Here is a 21,486-nt window from a genome sequence, read left to right as displayed (position 1 = left end):
CTTCTGGGTTTTCTAGCGGATTGTGCAGGGCGTCGCAGACACATTTACAGAGCGTTTTGCCCTAATTTCAATATCTACCAGCAGCCACGAGGAGGGGGCAGTGGGCTTTCCGCTGCAGTGGAGACTTAAGCGCTGCAGCACACCAGAGTTCAAGGGCACGGCGGCCGCAACTCCTGTCCGGGGCCAGTACAGGCGGGCGGCCTCCACACACGGAAGGCTCCGCGAGGCAAAGGCCTGGAAGCGCAACCCCGGGAAGAATGCAGGTCTGGAGGTCCAGTCCCGCGTTTCACCCCTTCAGATCTTGTTTTCTCGCCAGCAAAGGGAGGGCGGTGAGGGGAATCGATGAAAAGGCACGGATCCAGACAGGCGCCGGAACTCAGGTAGCGACCCCGCCCGCTGCCCGGAATTGCGGGGCGCGGAAGGCGCAGGAGAACGGCTGGAACCCGCGCCCTGTCCGAGTACGGGATGCGCCGCGCCGGGGCGGGGGGCGGGCCCACGGCGATTGGTGGCCAGTCCTCCGCCGCCGGCCAATGAGCGGCAAGGGCGTCCGCGGGGGGCGGGGCAGCAGGCGCATCTTAAGCTCTGTGACGCGTCGCCGTCGCCGCAGCTGATCCTTGGACGCCGCGTGTCGCCGTGCTGGCCTTGGAGGTGCCGCCAGGTATCCGTGCGGGGGGCCGCGGGGCCCGGGCCGGAGCTTGGGAAGGGGTCGGGCGCCCGGGGCCGGGCCGGGGCGGGGCGAGGCGAGGCGGGCGTGAGGGGCTCGGGTCCCAGGTTGCGGGGAGCGCGCGGAGGGGGCGCGCTGGGCCTCCACCCGGAGGGCAGGCTCCGCCTGCGCAGAGGCTTTGCGCAGCGGGCCCCGGACTCCCGGGGCATCTGGGGCGCGGGGAGTGGGGTGGCCCGGAGAGCCGCCGGCCCGCGCGTGCAGGGCGCGGCGCATCCCGGCCCAGAGGCAGGAGGACAGAGAGGGAGGCTGTGGATGTGGCACCTCCGCCTGCCAGAGCGGGCGGAGCCGGGCGTGCCGGCGCTCCGCCCCCGCCCTCCCCGGCCTGCAGTCCCCCCCAGCCCGCGCCGGCGCCCCAGGGTCCCTGCACCTCGGCCTGGAGCCTCTCGGGCGCCTTGGGGGTTTCCTGGAGGAGGCCTTTTAGGGCGCCGGCGCGCGGGGCGGGTCGCATTCTGGATACGCGGGACTGCTCGGTAGACCCACGGAGTTTTGCCTACAAGAGTGGGGCGCGCCGACTCTTGTTGAGAAGGGGTCCGAGCCCACCCGGGCAGCTCTGGGGGCCCCTGTACTACCTGCCCATCTCCTCGCCTCCCATAACCTATCTCCTTTTCTCCTCCAGCCTTTGTTCAAGTAAGTCATCAGGCAGGTAGAGCCTTACCGTAGCGTTCAGGTTAACTACGTGATGTCAAGGGGTTGGGGTCCACCGGACTTTGAGCACGAAGACGTCATCGTTCGGGTTTCTTCGCCCACGGTGCTGAGCATTTAATACATTCTGGTTGAACTGAGTGGGACACCTGTCCTCAGTGACCTAGTCTCCTCCCTTTGTTACCGTACCTCTTACCTTCTTGAGGTTCAGTTTTCACCTCTGAAAAGGTGATAAATTAAGGGGGGGGGGGGAGGAGAAGTGACTTTGGAATGAAGTGGCTTTAAGAAATTACTTCCTTCTCAATTCTCAGTCTCTTCTTCGGAGTTCTAAGAGTTTCTATAGGGAAACTAGTTCTCTCCATTGGAACCTGGAACTGTTCTTTAGGTATGTAATAGGCGGTCTTCATCTTAATCCTCTGGAAACAGTGGGCTTCTTTCATTAGAGTATCCTGGTTCTGTCTTAAGAAAATCTAGTTCCTGACTGTAACAGCCTGGTGGGAAAGTAAAATCTTTTAGTGAGGTCTAAATAGTAAAGCTTACTGTTTTGGGTTTGCAGTTTTTCATGGTGCTCAAGATTAGTTTTCCATCTGCTTCCCAAAAGACCCAGTATAACTTGGAATGGTAAAAATTCTGAAAAAGGCGTTTTTTTTCCCTCAAAGAGGCTGTATTTTTATTTCCACCCATACTCTGCTTTTATTACAGTAACTTGTGGGCATAGTTGACGCCCTTTACTGAGTTCCCGGGGATGGGTGAAATCCACATTTAAAGATAGTGGTGTTGGGAGAGGGAGAGGGTGGGATGATTTGGGAGAATGGCATTGAAACATGTATACTGTCATGTAAGAAACGAATCACCAGTCTATGTTCGATACAGGATACAGGATGCTTGGGGATGATCCAGAGAGATGATATGGGGTGGGAGGTGGGAGGGGGGTTCAGGATTGGGAACTCATGTACACCCGTGGCTGATTCATGTCAGTGTATGGCAAAACCAATACAGTATTGTAAAGCAAAATAAAAAATAAAGTAGTGTGAGTGCTAAAAATAAAAATAATAAAGATAGTGGTGAGTGGATTTTGGAGGTGTGTGGAGGGTGTGACCTAACTGAGCCAGTACATTTTCAGTAGTAACAGCTTAAGGTGTTTGCCAGTGACGCACTTGAGTTGACTCTGAGCCAGATTACGTAAAAAAAACAAAAAACAAAAACCCAACAAAACCCTAAACTTTTGTTGGCTGAACTTTCCAAAAAGGACTGTATTTGTGAATGGTTGCCTAAAGAAAAGTAAATATTTGACAAAAGTAGTAAAACCAAACTCTTCCCCCAGTGGAATATTTTAAGCAGCTTTCTGATGAATTCATGCTGGTTTTTCTTTTAGAATGATCTTTAAAAATAGTACTTCATGCTGCTGCTGCTGCTGCTAAGCCGCTTCAGTCTTGTCTGACTCTGTTCTAACCCATAGACGGCAGCCCACCAGGCTCCCCCGTCCCTGGGATTCTCCAGGCAAGAACGCTAGAGTGGGTTGCCATTTCGTTCTCCTAGAACTCTTCAGAATGCAGCCTTTTATGGAATTCTATTTTAGGTATGTTCTAGTGTAGATAGGATGGATTGGATTGGTCTAATAATAGCTTGAAGGACCTTGTTAATTATGTGTTTTACTGAAAATATTCAGTATTAAAATTTTTGTTGTCATTAACTCTTTGTTCTCTTCTCCAAGAGCCTAGGTTAAATGCACAGCCTGGAGTGAGCTGATCTAATGAAGGGAACTCTTGATGAAAAGATTTTTCTTGGTGATGTCATACTAGCCTCCTCTTAGACTCTGCTCCATCTTTTGGTGAAGGTGAAGTTGCTTAGTCATGTCTGACTCTTTGCGACCCCGTGGACTTTACTGTTCATGGGATTCTCCAGGCAAGAATACTGGAGTGGATTGCCATCCTTTAGGAGTTGGTGATTTAACAGTCTGCCTGGAGGGCCTTGCTATTTGTCTGTCTTGATTCCCTCTTAAGTCTTGAGTCTGTTTAGGAGTGACCTCATTCATTTGACAGATAAGGAATGCCCAAACCTAGGCTAGGTTCTGGGGATGCAGAGTGAATTTTAAGACATAGTTACTGTCTTTTTAAGGAGTACAGACGTGAAAGGAGTACTGTCTTTTTTAGGTGGACAGGCGTGAAAACAAGTGTCTTGAAGTGTTAGAACCTGTGACAAAAATCTGTGCAGAGGTCCTAGGCGGATAGAAGATCTGATGTGGTAAATTCAGTAGGGAAGTGTGAAAGGGAGCTAAGATGTATAGTATTTATTCATAGAAACAAGATAAAAACGTTAGTGATCATCACAGAAGTATGGAATTTCAGGTAATTTTCTTGTGTTCCTTATTTTTTATCAATAGAAACAAACTTTTAGAAGAAAAGAGCTCCAGTTTTAAAAAAGAAACCCTGGCACAGTTGACTCTTTTTTTTTAATGTTGCAGAGATTAACTAATTTCCTTGTTAATTTAAAGCAAGAAGGAACTATTAATAATTGGTCATTTTGTGCTAAGTTCGGTGCTTTAATGTTATCTCGTGTAATCCTCAGTAAAGGCCTTGAGTGGCTTCAACTTCATTTTGCAAGTGGGGACATTGAAGCTAAAAAAATGGACAAAATCATCCAAATAAAGTTACTCTTAAGAGCCCAAGCTAGAATTTAAGTCCTGATTTTCAACTCTGAGGACTTTATGGTCCACTCTTCTGGTTTTCCAAGCCTTTTTGGAAGAGGAAATTGTTGATGCTGGCTATTTTTAAGCCCATCTTAATTCTCCTCTAATATTTCTTACGTTGTGCCAAGCACAGTAACTTGAACACAGAAGGCTTTTTAATAGAAATGTGCTTAGAGGATCCTAGTACATTTGATGCATTGAACAGCGGGGCTTTTACTAGTTGAATTAAATATTCAGAGTTCATTTTTAAAAACCTTTAGCATGAGTATTAGTAATGTTTTGGATGTTACTGTTAGTAAGTTGTATTTATGAACTTGGCATGTAAATGGATATTTTGTCCCATTTCTTTTGTGAATGAGCTGAACAAATGACTTGTATAAAAGGAAAATGTTCAGTTTAGATAATTTCAAAGATTCCTTTCTCACAATATTCCTGTTTAGAGCGGTTTTAGTATTTTTTTTAATCCCCCCCCCCCCCCGCCCCCGCCCCGATACACAGACACACACACCTGGCTTCTCAGGTGGTTCTAGTGGTAAAGAACCTGCCTGGATAATGCAGGAGATGTGAGTTCAATCCCTGGGTTGGGAAGATCCCCTGGAGGAGGGCATGGCAACCCACTTCAGTATTCTTGCCTGGAGAATCCCATGGCCAGAGAAGCCTGGTGGGGCTACAGTCCATGGGATGGCAAAGAGTTGGACACGACTGAAGTGACTTAGCAAGCACCTCTTTTTTGGGGGGGAGGGGAGGGCCTTCTGCCTCTTTTCTGGGGTCCTACCCGTGCAGCATGCAGTAATCTTTGTTCCCTGACCAGGGATCGAACCCATGCCCCCTGCATTGGGAGGGCAGAGTCGTAGCCACTGGACCACCAGGGAAGTCCTTATGAATGTAGTTCTCGATCATTAGGAAGCATGGAAAATACAGAACAGTGGAAAGGTAACCATAGTGAACTTCCTTGGGTATATTTTTTGTAGAGTTGAACACCGTGTATATGATTGTATTATTTTTTCGCTTAAACATATCATAAAACATCTCCATGTCATTGAAAACGAATTATTTTAAATAGCAATATGCTATTATGTGATTATGTTGAACTATTCTCATATCGTTGAATGTCTTTTATTCATGAATGTTTCACCACATTCCTGAGTGTTGCTTTAGGATCTAATCTTGAGAGTGAAATTAGTGGTCTAAGAGCACAAACACTTCTAAGGCTTTTATTCTAGTTACAGTTCTTTTCAGAAAGTGTTTCAGTTAAAAGTATATCTAAGTAGCACTGTGTTTTTTTGTTATTTTGATCAAGACAAAAGTTAACGTGTTGTTCTTTAAAAAAAAAAAAAAAATTCTTTATTTATCTGGCTGTTAGTTTCGGCGTGCAAACTCGTAGTTGTAGCCTATGGCTACATGACCAGGGATCAAACCCAGGCCTTCGGCATTGGGAGCGCAGTCTTACCACCTGACAACTAGGAAAGTACCTCGTTTTGACTTTTTAGTTGGTCAAACAGAGCACTAATTCTGAGTCTCTACTCAAGCAATAGAGTTGAAAATCAGTATTTTAGACTTAGCATTTTGGGGAATTTCTGTCTAGTATAACTAGAATTTTTGCTGTTTTTGCTAATGGCTATCTCCCATGAATGATTCTTATATAATTTTTTTTATTGTTGTTAACACGTATTTCTTTGAAATAAGATCTGCTAGAAATTAGGGATCTTTTCCTTCAAAAAAAAAAGAGAGAGATGCACTTATGCTTATAATTCTGCATTTTATTTCAGGAGTCATTGGACCTTCTGAAGACGTCCGTGGATCTCGGGTTAAAAATCCTTGTTGTAATCTCAGCTGTGGGAGGACAGGCTAGTTGGTGAGTCTTGGCACACAAAGTGCTGGATTTTAGCACATTCCTGAACATACCGGATTTAACGGCTAGTGCCAAGTTGAAAGCAAAGCAAGCCAAGTTCCAAGTATTAGCTTTTGCTAATTGGGCAGCTCCAACTGAATGCTGGAGATTTGCATGGCCTGACTTGTCATTAATAGATTTCTCTTGAAACATGACGTAACTGGTCATTTTTAAAAAGCATAGGCATATTAAGTATGCCTGGCGTTGGCAACTTTGCATTAATCTTGAAATGTATCTTTAAAAAGCATGCCCCCCTTCCCTGCCGTGATTGCTTTGGATTGTCCCCAATTTCCTTGTTATTATTCTTAGTTACTTCTATGGCTCAGTCTGTACATTGCGGCTTGTCATGACTGTTAACGATACAGTTGGCTACAAAGCCAGCTGCAGCACTGGTGGGGTGAGAGCAGTGATGACATTGGAATATATAAATAGATGGTCAGTAAATGTCAGTTTGCTCATGATATTTAGGATTTATTACTCAACTTCTCATCTTGTAGTTTGAGGTGCTTTAGCTCCTCGTTGCTTTTTTCTCCTTCAAACAGTTGCTTTTGTGGTGAAGTTTTTTTGGAGGGGCATTAATTTCACAGAAGCAATCATCTTAGCAGAGTAGACGGTTTCTTTTGGGAGCTCTAACTTTTCCTCTCATACATTGTTTTGTTGTGTTTTTGGTCTGTTCCTCTTAATGTAAAAGCTCTTCAAAGGCTATTTGTTAGAAATTGCAAAACTTTTTCCCTCATCTTCGTCTGTGATTATTTTAACCCAGAGATGTTTTGGATAATTGTGGCTAAATAATAGATTTTACTTCTTTTTTTGGTCACCATGAAGCGTGTGGAATCTTAGTTCCCGAAGCAGAGATCAGACCCGTGCCCCCTGAATCCCTGTATTGGTTTTAACCACTGGAGTGTTTTTAACCACTGTACCACCTGGGGAGTGCCGCAGATTTTACCTTTTGTAGTTTCTGTCTTCCCTGCATTAAACTTAGAAAGCCCTTCCCTTCCCCTAAGGAAGCACTTTTCCACCCTACTGCTATTACTTTTACTTTAGGATGGTCTCTGCTCGCTTTGTGGAAACCAGATTCTTCCCTAATTTCCTCACTCCTTGCAGGAGGACCAAGCTGATATGCAAAGTCGTTCTAGGTGCCTCTGTCCCTGCCCCCATGATCTCTAGCCTCCCAGCCCTCCCCGCCCCCACCGCAGGGCAGCCAGCATCTCTGATTTGGTTTCTGCCTTTGGTCTCACACCCCCGCATAAATACCTTTCAAATGGTGGCTCAGCTCTTTCTGAGCCTGTGCTGTTCAGCCTTGCCTGACTGCCTCGAGCTTGTCAGGTGGTGCAGAAGGGTGTTTGGGGAAAAGTAAAAGCATCTACTTGCATCGATCTTCCCTGTTCTCTTGGACTTCTAGCCTCTAGCACTTTGTGCTTGTATGCGTCCTTTGGAGTTTATTTACTTGTGTATCCACTTGTTTGCCCTGTTGCTCTTCAAGTTCCCCAAAGGCAGGAGTCAGGTGTTCTCTCTTTTTTTTGTTGTTGGTTTTTTCATTTTATTTTTTCAATTAAAAATTTTTTATACAATTTTAAAATGTTGCTTTCCATTTGCAGTTAAGACCTCTGTTCTCTCTTATTTTCCTGATTCTTTGGCGAGCGCTCCAAGTATATAGTTGATGAGTAGACATCCACCCACCCTGTGAAGTGTCTTACTCTTTATGCCTTCTGTTTTCTTTGGACAGGTCGGTGATATTCCCACTTGAGGACATCATGCTTTCCAAACTAGCGCGTTTGCAGACTGTTGCTGGCCTTGGTCGTGGAGTTCATTCTTCAGTGGCTTCTGCTACATCTGTTGCAACTAAAAAAACCGTTCAAGGCCCTCTGTCCTCTGATTACATTTTTGAACGGGAATCTAAATATGGTGCCCACAACTACCATCCTTTACCTGTAGCCCTGGAGAGAGGGAAGGGTATGTTTTCACCCTTTCCACCACCCCCAATTATTTGCTTTACCTTTTTGTAAAACTTGCTATTATATTTTCTCACTGTACATTTTTCCAGAAGCATTTAATTTCTGTACTGCCGGCATGATTAATTCAACATCTCTTGAGTCTCCAGTGCTTGCTGTGTTAGGTGCTGCGGGGAATGCAAGGTCATGATGGACTTTCCAGGAGGAAATGTATAATAATGAGTAAAGTACTATAATATTGTTGTCACTTTTTTTCCCTGTAACTTTTATTTTGGTGTAAAAAGCTGCCACAGTAGCACTAGAATTTCTCTTTTGTTTCTCTTCACCCAGATTTCCCAAGTCCCTTTTTTTTTTTTAATTGCACTTGCATAATCATCTTTGTCCAGAAACACACATACATTTTTTTTCCTTGAACTGTTTGAGAGGAAGTTGCAGACATGCTTCTTTACCCCCAAATGTTTGTGCTTTTTCTGAAACACAAAGACTGTCTTACATAACAAAGTGTAGTTCTCAAAATCAGGAAATTCACGTTGGCACAGCACTGCTCTCTAATCTACAGGCCTGATTCAGGTCTCGCTTGTCCTGTGGAGCAGAAGAAAACGTCAGACCATGGGTTGCATTTGGTTTTCTAGTCTAATCCAGAGTAATTCCTCAGTATTTGGCTTCTTGACCTTGATATTTTTGCAGAGTACAGGCCAAAAATTTTTAGCATGAACCTCCATTTGGGGATGACTGGTAAGGTGTAAAAAATTTTACTCCCACTTTTAGCATCCGTTAATGATTCTTGTCTGAATAAATGATTACTGATTGTTGCCAAATGGTGATTTAATCCATATTTTGAAATAACAGCCATCATCAAATCGAGCCAAAATTTATTACTTAGCTCTGGGCCAGAAGCTAATACAGTCATTTGCCTATATGTTTTTTTGATTTGGGACCAGTACTGTAATAAATAAAGCTCCTTCTGAACAGATGAAAATCTAGGTTTATATTTTACCAATTTGTAAACCTACAGTAGCAGAGCATGCACTCTAGAGTCTGACTGGGTTCAAGTCCTGGTTGCATGCATGCCAGCTTGGGCTAGTTATAATCTAAGCGTCTATTTCTTACCTCTGTAGTGTAAGAATGGTGCACATATAGAGGGTTTTTGATGAGATAAAGGACAAAAGCACCTTTAAGTATGTTAAGTACATGGCAGACATTAGGTGAGCCCCTAATATATTTTAATATCTATGGTCAGCTTAAAAAAATTGTTATAAAATGTACGTAGCATAAAATTACTGTTTTAACCAGTGTTTAATTCAGTGGCATTGAGTACATTTATAATGTTGTCCAGCTGTCACCATTGCCTCGTTCTAGAACATTTTTCATTATCCTCCAAGGAAGCCCCACACTCATTAAAGAGTCACTCCCCATTGCTTCCTCCCCTAAAGCCTGGCAGCTACTCATCTGCTTTTTGTTGCTACAGACTTGCCTATTCTAGATGTTTCATGTAAATGGGGACAGACAATATGTGACCTATTTCACTTAGCCCCGTGTTTTAGCGTGAGTTAGTATGTATCACTATTTATGCTTGAATTAAGTTCTCCATTTTATGGAGATACCACGTGTGTGTCCATTCATCAGCTGATGGACATTTGGGTTATTTCTGCCTTTTGGCTATTTCAAATAACACATTTCTGTTTGAACAGCTGTCTTCCACTTCTAGGCGTTGGGTTGCAGGGTCATACAGCATTTTATGTTTCATGTTAACTTGTGAGGAACCCCCAAGCTGTTTTCAACAGCTCTTGCACCACTTTACATTCCAGCTAGTTACGTATTTCAGTTTCTCCACATCCTTGCTAATTCTCATCTTCCTTTTTAAGAAGTGCTAGCCATCCCAGTGGTAGTAAGTGCTACCATTGTGGTTTTGGTTTGCATTTTTCTCTAATGACTAACTCAACAAGGTATGCAAGCCAATTAGGGCTTCCCTGGTGGCTCAGAGGGTAGAGCGTCTGTCTGCAATGCTGGAGACCCGAGTTCAATCCCTGGGTCGGGAAGATCCCCTGGAGAAGGAAATGGCAACCCGCTCCAGTATTCTTGCCTGGAAAATCCCATGGACTGAGGAGCCTGGTGGGCTACAGACCATTGGGTCGCAAAGAGTTGGACACGACTGAGTGACTTCACTAATGACTAATGATAGCATCATTTCATATGCTTGTTGGTCATTTGAATATCAATGTCCATTCAAGTTCTTTGCCGCCGCTTTTTTTTTTGGCCGTGCTATGCAGCTTGTGGGATCTTAGTTCCTCCACCAGGGATTGAACCTGGGGCTCTTGGCAGTGAAAGTGTGGAATCTTAACCACGGGACTGCCAGGCAGTTCCATTTGCCATTTTTTAATTGGCTTGTATACCTTGTTGAGTTGTAGGAGTTCTGGATAGTAGATCCTTCCTAAATAGATGAGTGATTTGGAAGTATTTGTTTTCATTTTGTTGGTTTTTACAGTCAATTAATCATAATTTTTATGTTTTGTGTAACTTCTTTAAATTCTAACTTTAGGAATTCCCTGGTGGCCTAGTGATTAGGATTTTGGGCTTCACTGACGTGACCTGGGTTTAATCCCTGGTCAGGGAACTGAGAATGCCACAAGCGTCATGGCATGGCAAAGAAAAAAAAGGAAGAAAAAAAAAATCCAGCCTTAAATGATAAACAGGTTTCCAGGAATAAAGGTTTTACTCTAGAGTTTATAAAATCTTTTCATGTTATTGCTGTTTTTAGTAAATGTGTAATTTGACAGATAAAATATAATTCCATATAAACCAAAGTTTATTATGCTTGAGTAAAAATATACCTTAACCACAATTCTCTGTTAACTAGAGGTCCATACATAGGTATTCAGAGGGCTGGCTAGCAGTCTTAATCTTTGAAGGTTATGTAATTTAGTGATTTTTCTAAAATTATTTTTCTTACGTTTTAGGCATTTACGTATGGGATGTTGAAGGCAGAAAATATTTTGACTTTCTGAGTGCTTACAGCGCTGTCAACCAGGGGCATTGTCATCCAAAGATTGTGGATGCTTTGAAAAGTCAAGTGGACAAGTTGACCTTAACATCTAGGGCTTTCTACAATAACGTGCTTGGTGAATATGAAGAGTATGTTACTAAACTTTTCAACTACCACAAAGTTCTTCCTATGAATACAGGTAAAACATTTTCTTTTTTTTTGGTTAAAATAGCCAAGAAAATCTTATTGTTTTCTTGTAATTTAAAACATTTTTTAAAACTGATATTTTAAAATGTTCTCTTGGGTAGGAGTGGAGGCTGGAGAGACTGCTTGCAAGCTTGCTCGTAAATGGGGGTATACTGTCAAGGGGATCCCGAAATACAAAGCAAAGATTGTTTTTGCAGGTATGTAAAATTCAGCGTTAACTGCTATGATTGAAACATAAAATTGTTAGTTACTATTTTAACTTATGATGAGATATTGCAAATGTATTTGTCTCATATATGTTATATCAAGGCTTCCCAGGTGGTACTAGTGGTAAAGAACCCGCCTGCTAATGCAAGAGGCCAAAGAGACGCAGTTTCCCGTCCTGGGTTTGGGAAGATCCACTGGAGAAGGAAGTGGCACAGGAGCCTGGTGGGCTACAGTCCAAAGCGTCTCAGAGTCGGACGTGACTGAAGTGACTTAGCCATGCATGATGCATTGAATGTTGGCATAAGAATTGAGAGATTTCCTTTTCTTGGGTTCATTTCCAAGTATTTCTTGGATGCTCCTATAACTCCCTACCCATCCCTCCCTAGAGTGAGTGACCATGTGATTTATTTCCCATCTGCTTATCTGATTTTTTTCATAGCAGTTTTCTGGTTAATGAGACAGTTTTGCTGATGCAAGCATCATACAAAAATGTTGCAGCAGTTTTGTGAGGTTGTTGAGGTTGGGTTATGTTCATGTAGGGTCACGTCCTAGGTATGATACGAAGTTTGAACCTTAGTGTTTCTCAAACACTATGAGATATTATTGTGCCATGTTGTTCAAAGCTGTTGGACGAGCAGGGCTGGCATTGCCCTGATATATTTCTGCGATGGTTAAGAGGAGTGACTCATATACTGAGCAGGGAGACCAACAGTTAATTTAGATTATTGATTTGGTCTGACTTTGGTTCTGACTTTTTCTTTTCTAAAACTTTGATTTTAATTTTTAAAAACATATGTGGAGAAATTTGTTGCTGCACATGGTTGAGATTCTTTCTTGTGATGGTTGAAATCATGAAATACTTTGCCTTGTGAACACACATAGCTAAATTATAAGCCCCATAATACAGTAGAATCTAGGGTTCATCTGATGGCCAGCCAAAGTTGCTGTCTGGGGAGGGGACGGTGACCAATTCCTGTTTCTGAAGAAGACCATCTCTGCCCAGCTCTCTAATCTGCCATTTTGGAGTCTCATGCCTTTAGTTGTAAGGCAACATAACTGTCTCTTGCAAACAAAAATGGCCTTTCTGGTGACTTTCCTCCTTACAGACCGTGTCCAGTCTCTCTCATGTTAGCACAGGGCGCAAAGATGTTTCTCCCAGGCATTGAGAGAAATCAGTAGGAAGAGACGGAGGACTGTGCCCCAGCTGCAATCCCTTATTCAACAGGGTAAGCTGCAGGGAGTGAGCCTGCTGAGGCCGATGGCGGAGAGCAAGTAGGCTATTGGCACACTTTGTCTTAAACAAGCCTGGGCAGAATCGATAATGCTGTTGCTTGTGGACAAGTCAAGTAGGGATTACTCATAGCTGAGAGAGGCTCTTCAGGGGTTGTACTGAAGGATGCTATGAAGCCAACTTGGAATAATTCAGTTCAGTTCAGTCTCTTAGTCATGTCTGACTCTATGCAACCCCATGGACTGCAGCATGCCAGGCCTCCCTGTCCATCATCAACTCCCAGAGTTACTCAAACTCCGTGTCCATTGAGTCGGTGATGCCATCCAACTATCTCATCCTCTGTCGTCCCCTTCTCCTCCTGCCCTCAGTCTTTCCCAGCATCAGGGTTTTTTCAAATGTGTCAATTCTTTGTGTCAGGTGGCGTTTCAGCTTCAGCATCAGTCCTTCCAATGAACACCCAGGACTGATTTCCTTTAGGATGGACTGGTTGCATCTCCTTGCAGTCCAAGGGACTCTCAAGAGTCTTCTCCAACACCACAGTTCAAAAGCATAATTCAGCACTGGGTTAATTGAGTTGCTGCTGGCAGAGGTGGGGGGGTGAGAAGATATTTTTTTTAAAAGCAGGAGAACCTCCAAGCCTCTCTTACTCTAGTTTGTTTCTTTTCTTCCTTGAATTTAATCACATTGAAGTTACCTTGTACATTTGCTTCACTGGTTTCTGTCCTGATGTGTCTTCCCTAATAGCATAGAAGCTCCTTGGGGGCAGGGAGCTTGCCAGCCATCATTCTATCCCCAGCACCTAGAGCAGTGCCGGACATTATTAATCAGTCTTCAGATTACTAATGAAACAAATTAATGGGTAAAAATTGTTCCTGAATAAAGGTCAATGTCTGTCTTCTAGTGCATAATAGCTTATAACACTACAAAGGCAAATTGAAAGTTTTCAGACTGCCTGAGGATGTTTTGTCCAAATGAAATGTAAAATTCATTCTGTAGAATAGTTAGCCTGTACCGTTGGATTTTTAAAAGGAGAAGTACAGATTCTCTATGAAGGATAGTCGTTTTTTTCATGTCACTATCATAAATGTGTCTAGAAAAACTGTCTCTAGAAAAACACATATTGAATGCTTCAGTTTTTAGGGTTTGGGATTATTGAAAGAAAAGACGAATGTCTCTCCTGAGGGGCTATGCTCTGTATTATAGTTGGGAGACTCAGTAGAGCTGTCCAGGAGCTAAGATCCCACAAGTATTGCACTGTGGCCAGGAAAACAAAAAGCTTTCTGGAGTATTTTTGGGGAATTGTGAAATTAACTTGGGGGGTTGTTTGAAAAAAATGACTCTTTATTTCTTCTTTCTAGCTGGAAACTTCTGGGGTAGAACATTGTCTGCTATCTCCAGTTCCACTGACCCAACCAGTTATGATGGTTTTGGACCATTTATGCCGGGTTTTGAAATCATTCCGTATAATGATCTGCCTGCCCTTGAGGTACTTCACCTAGTATCACGGTCCTTTAGCTCATAGTACATAGAACCTGTATTTGTTCAATATATGAATTGAAAATAGACATCTGATTGTACCGAGAGTCATACATCTCATAACTTATGTTCCAGGCCGAGATTCACACTGTTCTCTGTAATGATCAGTTAGTTTCTAACATGTGGAAACCAGGTTCCATGGCCTAATCCTAACTGCCAACTAACCGTTAGGTGTCGCCTACATAAATATTAACTTGAGTATTACCTATTAATTACTTTAATAGATAAAATTAGTGAGTTTTCAGCCAGCTCTTTAAAATTATGAAGTGGAAGACTTGTAAAATAAAAAGATACACTTTTAATGTATCTATTTAATGGTGTTTTAAAAGGCCATTTTCACTAGCTTTTATTTGCAGTACATTTGAGTATTATATTAGAAAATACAGGATAGAGTAGCTTAAAGCTGAGGTATTTGGAGCTTTTTAATTGTAATTGATTGTCAGAAAAGTTGTGTTTGGAAGTCAGAATATAAGTTAGTGTGAAAACTTAATTTGCACACTTACTCTTACGGGAAAACATGTGCGTTGTGTGACTTCAGATTTCCAAATAGATTTGAAAGGAAGTTACTAAGAACATACTCATGCTGTTTCCCTAGCGTGCGCTTCAGGACCCAAACGTTGCCGCGTTCATGGTGGAACCAATCCAGGGTGAAGCGGGCGTTGTTGTTCCAGATCCAGGCTACCTCGTGGGTGTCCGCGAGCTCTGCACCCAGCACCAGGTCAAAGCCGCCCACTTGCCTGCCTCACTTAGGGTTTGGCCGATAGGATAAGCTCAAAGATTGCATCACCTTTCCACTAGAAGGAGGCTTCGTTCTAAGAGCCTCCGAACTTTTTGGGGCTGATAGAACTTTCCAGCAGCAGGCTGCAGAGAAACTGACTTTCTCAGCTGGGCCCTGGTGGACCCTGAGCCCAGCTCCTTCCTCTCTGCCCCAGCAGCCTGTGCTTGGATTCTTCTCAAAGCCTTTGTCGTATCCCTTTGCTCCAGAATTTAAGCTCTCTACCACTCTTCCACCAAACTAGTAAATATTAATAAGTACATATTAACAAATGGTTGTGAAATTAACATAGAAATCTGTTCCCAGAGAGTAATTCTATTCAGAAACCCTCCACAAAACCCTCACTTTGCATACCTGCCCTTCCACTGTGTAGAACAGTGCAGAGTGGGCCTGTGGGGACAGGGTGGCCTGCACTATTGAAGTCATGTGGGTAAGTAAAATGTTTTCACAAATCTGAGGGGATGTCAGAATGACAGATTTGTGCAGGAAAGAGTAAAATAAAGATAAATATTTCGCTGTGGAAATAATTGACCATTTTCATATGCTATTTTCATTTATGTTATTTTGTTGTTTTCCAATAGGTTCTGTTTATTGCTGATGAAATACAGACAGGCTTAGCCAGAACTGGGAGATGGCTGGCTATCGACCACGAAAATGTCAGACCTGATATTGTCCTTCTAGGAAAGGCACTTTCTGGTGGTTTATACCCTGTAAGTTGAATGCTCAACCACTCTTTGTATTTTCCCTATTCTCATGAATCCCTGAGATATTTTTACATTGCCGACTGTGCCTTTCTGAGGGTTTGGTTTTACTTAGTGTGGTTTGTAGACATAGGTCACCTATGTCTATAATACGCGTGATAAAACATTTCAGAGTTCCATGGTTAACCCCACTTAGTTTAACTGAAGAATTGAGTGTACCTTGGGTTTGCTCCACTGCGTTTATTTTGGATGGAACCATTTTATCTCCAGAGTACTCCTGTAGACGTCTATGCTTTTTTCTCGTAGTTTAGAAACATACTAATTGTTTAAAACCATTGACCGATTAATGCAGAGATTGGAAAAAATTAACGTTTAATTGTTAATCCTTTTCTCAGGTTTGCTGTTCAGAGCCAGCAGTTGGTATGGATTAAAGGGCTCTGAATGTGTAATGCAGAGCATTGTTTTCTAAACAATTAAAGGATTCTAAAATTAAAGCATTGATTTCTAAACAGTTAAAGGATTTCACCCTGAGAGTGGAAAGAATTCTAAATTATATCATTGCAGAAATAGCTTTCTTGTAGTTCCAGAACATTACTCTGCCACTGGAATGTGCCCAGCGTGCTTGGAACGTTAGGGCATTCCTCATTCTGTCACTGGTAGTTAAGGAGGCTGACGTGTGGCTCTTGTTGGTTGAAGCTTCATGTCAAATTTAATATCTGCTTCATAAATCTGTTTCTGTAAGAGTAAGAGTGGTTCATCTGAGGAGAGACCTGGTCTGCGCTTAATTCCCTTTCGTCTTTCAGGTGTCCGCAGTGTTGTGTGATGATGAGATAATGCTGACCATTAAGCCAGGGGAACATGGCTCTACGTATGGAGGCAATCCGCTGGGCTGCCGGGTGGCCATCGCAGCGCTGGAGGTAAACCCTGGTGGCCGCTCTCAGGAGAGCCAACCAGGCCCTCCGAAGGGGAATCAGTCCTGAATGTTCATTGGAAGGACTGACGTTGAAGCTGAAACTTCAGTACTTGGGCCACCTGATGTGCAGAACTGACACACTGGAAAAGACCCTGATGCTGGGAAAGATTGAAGGCGGGAGGAGAAGGGGACGACAGTGAATGAGAGGGTTGGATGGCATCACTGACTCAATGAACATGAGTTTGACTGAACTCTGAGAGTTGGTGATGGGCAGGGAGGCATGCTGCAGTCCACGGGGTCGCAAAGAGTCAGACGGGACTGAGCGGCTGAACTGAACTGTATGGTAGCCAGTATCCTGGAGGTGGTGCTGAAGTGACTTTTAAGTCTAGGCTCATTGGTGTAATAAGAAGTGTTACAAGATTGCAGTGTATTACAGAACATGAAGTACAGAGAAGGACTGCGTGGGCTTCCCAAGTTTGCAGTCTCCCAGGGCTTTGGGCCTGCAGGTCCTGGCCTGTCCACCTAGAGCTCTCCCTCTGTGGCCAGGCTGGCCTGTGAGCCTCTGGCTTAGCCCACGTGGTTTCTTATTATTGTCGTTAAAGCGGGGATTTGAACACTTTCAGATTTACTCAAGTGCCTACAAAAGGCATAAAATTATTATGTAATCTCTGAGAATAGACTTTTTAGGAGGAAAAAGAAGCCAAAGGAAATTCTATTGCAGTTAGAAAATGTGTTCAGCCCGTTGATTTATTTGCCTAAGAAGAAAATCTATCAGTTGCGTTAAACACATTTAATCCTCATTTTGCCACAGAATCAGATTAATGATGGGTTTTTGAATAAAGCAAGGCTCTGTCTGAGTGAGTGTCTGTTACGTGATGAGAAATCAAACTGGTATAGGCTTTGAAAAATAGAAGTGAAAGTTAAGTTACTCTGGTCTTTATCTGATCCTCTTCTTTTGCTTATAGTTCACATTCCCCTCCAAAGAGCAACATTAAAAAACAGACAGTCTTTAATATATGTGTAATTTCTCTTGAAACATAGGTTTTGGAAGAAGAAAACCTTGCTGAAAATGCAGAGAAAATGGGTATCATCTTGAGAAATGAACTCATGAAGCTGCCTTCTGATGTTGTAACGACCGTAAGAGGAAAAGGATTACTAAATGCTATTGTTATCAGAGAAACCAAAGGTATGGAGACAAAATATTTTACAAGGTACTGTTCTTATAGGAAAAGCTCAAAATGCATATGGTATTTTTTCCCTCTGTTTGAAACTGTTGACTGGCCTCCTATCGGCCAAGTTGTTGGCTCTGCCTAATACTCGTCTTGGGCTTTCCAAGTAGCACTAGTGGTAAAGAACCTGTCTGCCAGTGCAGGAGACACAAGAGACACGGATTCAACCCTGGGTCGGGAAGACTGCCTGGAGGAGGGTGTGGCAACCCACTCCAGTATTCTTGCCTGGAGAATTCCATGGATAGAGGAGCCTGGCGGGCTATAGTCTGTGGTGTTGCAAAGCGTCGGCATGTGGCTGAGGCAACTTAGTACATACGCACGCAGTACTCTTATGACCTGATTTATATTAATGGTCCTAGAAATATAGCTGTTTCCTACAAGAAGGCACATTTGACTAATTTCACCTATGTATACCTTCTAGTCATTTGTTATTCCGCCCTAGGTTATTTATACAGTACTTGGAGAGTTGAGTTTGTTTTCTGTTAGGAAGACAGCGCAGAGTACTTTGCAGTTTCCTCTCCGCTGTCCTTTCCTCCCTCAGTTTTGCAGATCAGTAGAGATAAGTAGGAGCAGCAGTAATAATAGGAATGATAATGGTGATATTGGTAATAAAAATAACCCCAGCTGCCACTTAACTGAGCATTTGGTGTTTAACACATCATTTGTAACCCATAAGAGTTCCTGGCTGGATTTTCTTGCCATAACCCTTCCTTTTCAAAGCAATGGTTTTAACCTTGACTGCATTTTAGAATCACCTGGGGAGCTTTTTAACAAATTAATTCAAGCCTAGCCTCCCTGCTGGAGAAGGCAGTGGCAACCCACTCCAGTACTCTTGCCTGGAAAATCCCATGGGTGGAGGAGCCTGGTAGGCTGCAGTCCATGGGGTCGTGAAGAGTCAGACACGACTGAGCAACTTCACTTTCACTTTTCACTTTCATGCATTGGAGAAGGCAGTGGCAACCCACTCCAGGGTTCTTGCCTGGAGAATCCCAGGGACAGGGGAGCCTGGTGGGCTGCCGTCTATGGGGTCGCACAGAGTTGGACACGACTGAAGCGACTTAGCAGCAGCAGCAGCCTCACTGCACAGACTCTGATTTGATGGGTCTAGCGCGGGGCTCGGGCACTGGCCGTGGCCCCTTTGGTGTTTCTGTTGCCATCAGGGTTTTGAGGATCCTGAGAGTCTAGTTCTGCCAGCTTAGGAAGCAAATCCAGTTTAGACACATGTAATGGTCACTGGGTTTGAATGTTGCTTATTCTGTGGCTGTTAGTTATCTGTATCGTACCTTAGTTCTTTTATGCATTGGTTCCTCATATAATTAATTACATCTGCCTTAGCATGTTTTTTTGCTAGATCAAAAACCCAGCAGAAACCATATCTTATCATACCATTCAAACCATTGCTGAAAAGTAACTTCATTTTTAAGAGTAAGAGCCAAAAGCAAGCTTGTAACTCAGAGCTGCCTTTCTTGAGTAGGTACTGGGAATTCTGTTTTTGCCAGACCCCTGCAGGCTCCTTATCAGCATACACTTGATGGTTTTTCTTTACTAGATTGTGATGCCTGGAAGGTGTGTCTGCGACTACGAGATAATGGACTTCTGGCCAAGCCAACCCATGGCGACATCATCAGGTTTGCGCCCCCGCTTGTGATCAAGGAGGATGAGATTCTAGAGGCGGTGGAGATCATTAACAAGACCATCCTGTCTTTCTGAGGGTGGTGACAGTTTTCAGTGGCGCCTGGGAGCCAGCTGGAGACATGCAGTTCATAAAGCTCTGAGTTTCTGTGCTTAATGCAGGCATATTTCACTCCTCCACGTCAAAGGCTTTTTTAAAAATATATATATATATATATGTTTTTCAGTTCATATATTACAGAATGACTTTTATAGACATGCAGTTTGCTATGTAACCTAACTAAGAGAATGTCCTGGCATCTTATATTCGATTAAGTGTTTTTGTGCTTGTATTCTTTGTAAGGTGAGGTGCCTTTCTATATAGACAGCCTCTTAATCAAGCCCCTCAGCATAATTTATATACGTTTTAATAATTTCCTTGCTGGTACAAATGTTTGTATTTGAGAAAGTTATATTAGTATTGCCTGGAAGACTTGCTTAACCTTATAAAGTTGAATCATAATCATTGAATTTTAGCAAGGTGAATGATTAAGCTGACACAAGTCAACTCCATATTGGCTGGCACCAAGACGTATTCTGTGAACGTCATTACTTTGAATTAAGAATTAATGTCCAATATTCCTAGATTATATTTTAAGTGTTCCATATAATTTGTAAAAAGTGTTTGTTTTCAGTGCATCTTTAAAATAAATCTCATGTCTGAAATGTCTATGTTTAGGGACCAGTGTGTGGTTACTGCTGTGTTATCAGTTAACCTCACATTTTAAGCTCTCTGAGAATGTTTTTATTTGCTTTGTTTCTTGTGTTCTCTAAGAACATTTCAGTTTGTTTGGTAATCTCTAGAAAAAGAGAAATTAGAAAAAGAAAGTTTCTTTCAGTACTCCTTATCTGCTTTCAAAATAACCGCTCTTTTCCCATGTGTATACTAGTACTTGCCATTTTTATTAAAGTATCCTTGCTATGCATGGTATTGTACAACTTTATTTTTTTACCTGTGGAGGGTATTTTGGATGCTTTTTTACGTTGGTAGTTTTAAGTTTATCTCGTTCTCTTTGAGTTGATCTAAGAAAGAAATGGAAAATTTTATTTGAGCCAAACTGAGAATTATAACCCGGGAACAGCCTCTCAGAAGGCCCCGAGAACTGTTCCTCCCATTAGAAGTCAAAACACAGTTTTGCATACGTTTTTTGAGACTTGGTAACGCATTATGGACAGCTTACACAATCGGTTGAGTTACGGGTCATGGGTGATCTTGGCCCTTACAAGATTAAGAAGGAATGTGGGACTTCTGGCGGTCTAGCGACTTAAGACTCTGCCCTTGCACTACAGGGGGCATGGGTTCCAGTAAGCCGAGTGGCATGACCAAAAAAAAGAGGAAGGAATGTTGTCTTCAAGGAGCTGTCTTATTGGTGCTGGAAAGTGTTGCTCTTTATGGTTGAGCAGGTATTTCCGCCAACGGGCAGGTTTGGTTGTGGCTAAACTGAGACATGCAGTGCACAGTAGAGGGGAGAGAAGAGGCCCAAAGGGCAGAGAGAATCTGCTTCAACTTTTCTTGTCTTGCCACAAAACATGAATTTTTATTTTCACACTCTATGACCATAGTATTTTATCTTAAGTGGATATATTATAATTTTGTATCAGAAAACATGAATTTTATGTTCACACTCTATGATGATAGTATTTTATCTTGAGTGGATATATTATAATTTTGTATCAGAAAACATGAATTTTATGTTCACACTGTATGATGATAGTATTTTATCTTAAATGGGTATGTTAGCATTCCGTAGCAGAAAACATTTTGGTTATCTTCAGTTTTTTACTTTTTTGTCTTTTAGAAGTGGAACGTAATTTTAATAGTTTTGTTTAATACATTAGACGTCACTGTGTAAAAATCTAAGGCATACAGCACGATGGTGTGATACTGTGATCAGTTTTTCACTCTTTAAACTGGTTGTGACCACTTTGTATCTTGTGTATGAGTTGCCGCAGTGGAGTAGATCCTTAGGGGTGAGTCGCTGCGTCAAAGGGAACAACTTGTCATCAGTAGTGACACATTGCTCCCTGTACCCCCTCCCTCCCCACCAAAAAGCTAACAAGTCGCCTCTTAGCTGCTTGGAAGTTAGAGATCAAATCTGAGCCAGGGGTTACAGGAGCTTCTGCTCATACCAATG

General features: G+C 42.8%; 1 protein-coding gene across 1 annotated transcript; it reads left to right on the top strand.

Moving 5' to 3' along the window:
* Positions 1–614: 614 nt before the first annotated feature.
* OAT (ornithine aminotransferase) lies at positions 615–20,268 on the top strand. Its single transcript, XM_052660917.1, has 11 exons — positions 615–658; positions 5,825–5,910; positions 7,673–7,899; positions 10,856–11,080; positions 11,190–11,285; positions 13,885–14,012; positions 14,658–14,780; positions 15,419–15,547; positions 16,342–16,455; positions 17,493–17,637; positions 19,230–20,268. The coding sequence occupies exons 3-11, from the start codon at positions 7,701–7,703 to the stop codon at positions 19,388–19,390; spliced, it is 1,320 nt and encodes a 439-aa protein (XP_052516877.1). The 5' UTR covers positions 615–658; positions 5,825–5,910; positions 7,673–7,700; the 3' UTR covers positions 19,391–20,268.
* The last annotated feature ends 1,218 nt before the right edge of the window (positions 20,269–21,486 follow it).

Source organism: Budorcas taxicolor, chromosome 23, assembly GCF_023091745.1.
Source record: "Budorcas taxicolor isolate Tak-1 chromosome 23, Takin1.1, whole genome shotgun sequence".
Lineage (NCBI taxonomy): Eukaryota > Metazoa > Chordata > Mammalia > Artiodactyla > Bovidae > Budorcas > Budorcas taxicolor.
Note: the sequence above shows the minus strand (reverse complement) of the source record. Positions and strands in the feature narration are given on the sequence as shown.

Bases quoted from the DNA above. Each gene is read 5' to 3' on its own strand.
- OAT (XM_052660917.1), top strand. From the start codon at position 7,701: ATGCTTTCCAAACTAGCGCGTTTGCAGACTGTTGCTGGCCTTGGTCGT. The intron at 7,900-10,855 runs GTATGTTTTCAC...CTTACGTTTTAG, and splicing joins AGCCCTGGAGAGAGGGAAGG to GCATTTACGTATGGGATGTT. The intron at 11,286-13,884 runs GTATGTAAAATT...TCTTCTTTCTAG, and splicing joins AGCAAAGATTGTTTTTGCAG to CTGGAAACTTCTGGGGTAGA.